At 29.8% G+C, this 3,910-nt stretch overlaps 1 protein-coding gene across 1 annotated transcript; it reads right to left on the reverse strand.

Moving 5' to 3' along the window:
* Positions 1-354: 354 nt before the first annotated feature.
* Positions 355-985, reverse strand: LOC111029486 (late histone H2B.L4-like). The gene has a single exon (XM_022308499.1). It carries the CDS (start codon positions 878-880, stop codon positions 500-502), a length of 381 nt encoding a protein of 126 aa, XP_022164191.1. The 5' UTR covers positions 881-985; the 3' UTR covers positions 355-499.
* Positions 986-3,910: the final 2,925 nt, after the last annotated feature.

The following is a 3,910-nucleotide window of genomic DNA, read 5'->3' on the forward strand; positions in this document are numbered from 1 at the left end:
ATTTTCTATTATTTTTGTAGAATTATTTTATAGATACTTAAAATTCCCCAATTTTTAAAAGACAATTATATTTTTTGCAATTAAATATAAACACCCTGTGGATTTTATTTACCGTAGATAGGTAATGGAAGGGCGTGGGCAACTATTTTTCAAACACATTTCGAAATATGCGAAGCATATTAACATTTTTCCTATAATTAAGTATTCAAACCATCGTGTACGAATTTTCCGAATCATCGGATGTTAAGTGTCGGTGTTTGCAATGGGCTATATTCTGGCGGGGATTGGAATATTTGTTTCTTTTTTAATTTACTTTCATTTTCTTGACATGATATCTCCCCTTCATCGGTAAAATGTTGTGGCTCTGAGAAGAACCGTTTTAATATTAATATTTTAGTGATTAAGTTATTATAAATAGTTACTATATTATAAATTATAATTATATTACATTAAAAAAATATGCGTTATTAGAAGCTTGTTAGGTTACGTAGAAATTTCATTATTTTGAGCTGGTATACTTGGTAACGGCCTTGGTGCCTTCGCTTACGGCATGTTTGGCCAATTCGCCGGGCAACAAAAGGCGGACGGCCGTCTGGATCTCTCTACTAGTTAACGTCCTACCATTGTTGTATTGGACCAGGCGACCGGCCTCGCCGGCGATGCGCTCGAAAAGGTCGTTGACGAAGCTGTTCATGATGCTCATGGCCTTTGACGAGACGCCGGTGTCGGGGTGCACTTGTTTGAGCACTTTATAGATGTAGATGCCGTACGTTTGCTTCCTCGCGGTCTTGCGCTTCCTGTCGCCCTTAGGCTTGGCAACGATGTTCTTTTGCGCTTTCCCCGGTGACTTCTTCATCGCCTTGCCGACTCCAGGTGCCATTTTGTCTGATTGGTTGATTGAGAACTCACAAAGTTATATTTGACAATTGTTTAATGTTGAACACTTTGTTACTTGTCGGAAGTGCCAATATTTTGCAAATGCGCTCGGTATATATAGGAAAAATCGTAATTGCTGTCCGTTCGATTTGCTGGTCCGTTTTAAATATGATCGAGATTAGTCTCACGTGTACGCGTCGAAAGTTTAGCAACCGTGTCGTACTACGTTGGTAAAATAAAATAAAATATTTAGATAATTAATATAGATAGAGAACGGTTTCATGTGAAACAAATAACAATGTTGATTACAATAATCACAACGAGTTGATGCACCTTAATCATACATTAAATAAATATTGCACATACTTTGCACATATTCCTAATCTATGACGCAATGAACGAGTTTTATATTTTTCTATTCCAGGCCTGACACCTATAATCTATTTTGGTCATGGTCACAGGACTGGAAACGAACAATAGTGCACTGTGTAATGAAAAGATTCACATCTGTTACGAAAAGTCAACGAGCGATTGTAGCGCCATCTCCTAGTTAATTTATATACAAACCTTACATATTGTGGAGTCCCTCAAAATCCAAATATACTCTGTAGTCGGTATCCAAACAATCTTAAAATCTTATAACTACCACCAAAAAAATGAACTCAATATTAATTAGAATATTAAATTAATTATCTAATTAGTAACTGTTAATTATTTAATATTTTTTAAAGTTATATACTAGCCCAGCTTGTCATTAAAGCTATTTGTTTACTTGAAAATTCTGGTGCTAAGGTAGATGGTTTAGTTAGTGATGATGCATCCACTAATAGGAAGTTATGGAAAGAATTTGGAGTTAGTGGAAAATTGGAAGAGTCTAAAAACTACTTTATGCATCCGCTTAGTGACAAAAGAAAAATTTATGTTCTTAGTGATGCACCACACTTCATTAAAACAGTAAGGAATTGCTTACATAACAATAAGTATTTAAAGGTATGAATGTATGATTAATAATAACTATACTTTATAACAATTAACAACTAATTAAAATTTGTTTTTATTTTTTAATTAATATTTATATTAAAATAATAGGTATCTGATACTAAAAAAATGTATAAGTTGGTATCATTTTGTGGAAATGCATAAAATCGATACAATTAATGACATAAATGGTCAGATTAATTTAAGAGTTTATCCAAAAATTACAATGAGACATTTATATCTGGATTCTTTATCTAAAATGAGTGTGAAATTAGCCATTCAAGTAATTTAGATACTAACATATTATGTTAAAATTTGTAATTTGTGTTCAATTGATATTAATATGTTTTAGGTTCTAAGTAATTCAATGGCTAATGCTTTGGAATTTTATAGAAACCAAAAATGTATAAACCTTCAAGGAAGTGAAGAAACTCAGGACTTTGTTAAAAGATTTAATGACACCTTTGATGCATTAAATAGAAAACACAAAAATGAGGGAATTAAGTTAAATTGTAGTGATTTTAAGGTGAATATACTTTATAATACACAACATGAATTTTTAGTTTTAATTTTAAAACTTTTTAGTTCACAATAAATTATTAAATTTTTAAAAAATGGTTTTGGAAAGCATGATCAATTGGTCAAATATTTGGGAGCAAAATAATAAAGATTTTAAAATATCTGATGATGAATTTCTTACTCGACCAACTGCTGAAGGTCTAAGAGTTACGTTGCAATCAACTATAGATTTGTCTAAATATTTACTGAGTGAATGTGGGTACCATTATGTCCTCAGTAATAAATTTAACCAGGACCGAATTGAGGTGAAATTAATATTATATTATTATTTTTAACAGTTGTTGCAGAGTAATAAATGTTAAAACAATAATTCATTGTATTATTAAAAATAAAACAAAGTATAAGCAGTATAGTTTAGTCCTGGATACTAATAACATAATTTCAGGTGTTTTTTGGCACTATACGTCAAGTAACCGGGCCAAATGATCACCCTTCAACGCCCACAATTCTTCAAGTATATAAGATGTTGTCTCTGTACTCGGTCTTAAAACCTCCTAAAACAGGCAACTGTAAAATCTTGGATTCGTCTTCTCCTAAAATGATATTACAGATGTTAAACAAATATTTAGTGATACTGGTAAATAATATCTCATAAAGTTAAAATAATATAAGCTATTGATAAATCTCATTATGATGGCTTAAAAGTAAATAAAAATTAATTTTTTTGTATTTATATTTTAAATATTTCATTCTGTATATTTTTTTAACATTTTCAGTGTGTAACAGTAATACAGCTGTTTCTACAAGAACTAGTATAGTTTCAAATTTCAAGTTAAAACTTGATACATTCATACAAGAAGGTAATTGGGAACCAGAATCTGTATTTGAAAACCACAATTATTTCCAAGCATCTACTATAAGTTGTGTTGTTTATTATGTGTGCGGATATCTGTGTAGAAAAATATTTAAATCTACAAATTGTAACATTTGTTTAGAAATGTTAAAAGGTTCTACTGAATCATCTAATATACCAGAAGCAACCTTAACATTATTAAAGTCGAATGGAAAACTAATTTACCCTAATTTTCATGTTTTCAATTTGGTTTTAGTTTTAGAAAAAGGCTTCATCATGCACTGTACAGATACTGATGTATTTCAATTAACTCTAAATTATCTTTTAGATAATTATAGAATAGCATTCCCATGTGATATTCATTCTTCAGAAATTGTAAAAACTGTAAGTATTTATTACGTAAGGATGCGAATGCGGCAGTATTGTGCTATGCAAAATCGACAACAAAAAAAAACATTTGTAAAAAAAAAAATTTAGTAAATTAACTACATCGTAAGTTAAATAATTACTACATTACCTATACTATTATAGTTTTAAAAATGTATTGTTTTTATTCATTATTAATTTTTGTACTTTATAATTTAAAACATTTGATATTACATGTACATTAGTTTATTCATTTAACATAGTAAAATAAATATAAGATGTTCACTAATAAGTAATAGGTACTATGTAAAGTTTATA

This window comes from Myzus persicae, unplaced genomic scaffold (assembly GCF_001856785.1).
Source record: "Myzus persicae strain clone G006 unplaced genomic scaffold, MPER_G0061.0, whole genome shotgun sequence".
In the NCBI taxonomy this organism is placed as follows: Eukaryota; Metazoa; Arthropoda; class Insecta; order Hemiptera; family Aphididae; genus Myzus; species Myzus persicae.

Bases quoted from the DNA above. Each gene is read 5' to 3' on its own strand.
- LOC111029486 (XM_022308499.1), bottom strand. From the start codon at position 880: ATGGCACCTGGAGTCGGCAAGGCGATGAAGAAGTCACCGGGGAAAGCG.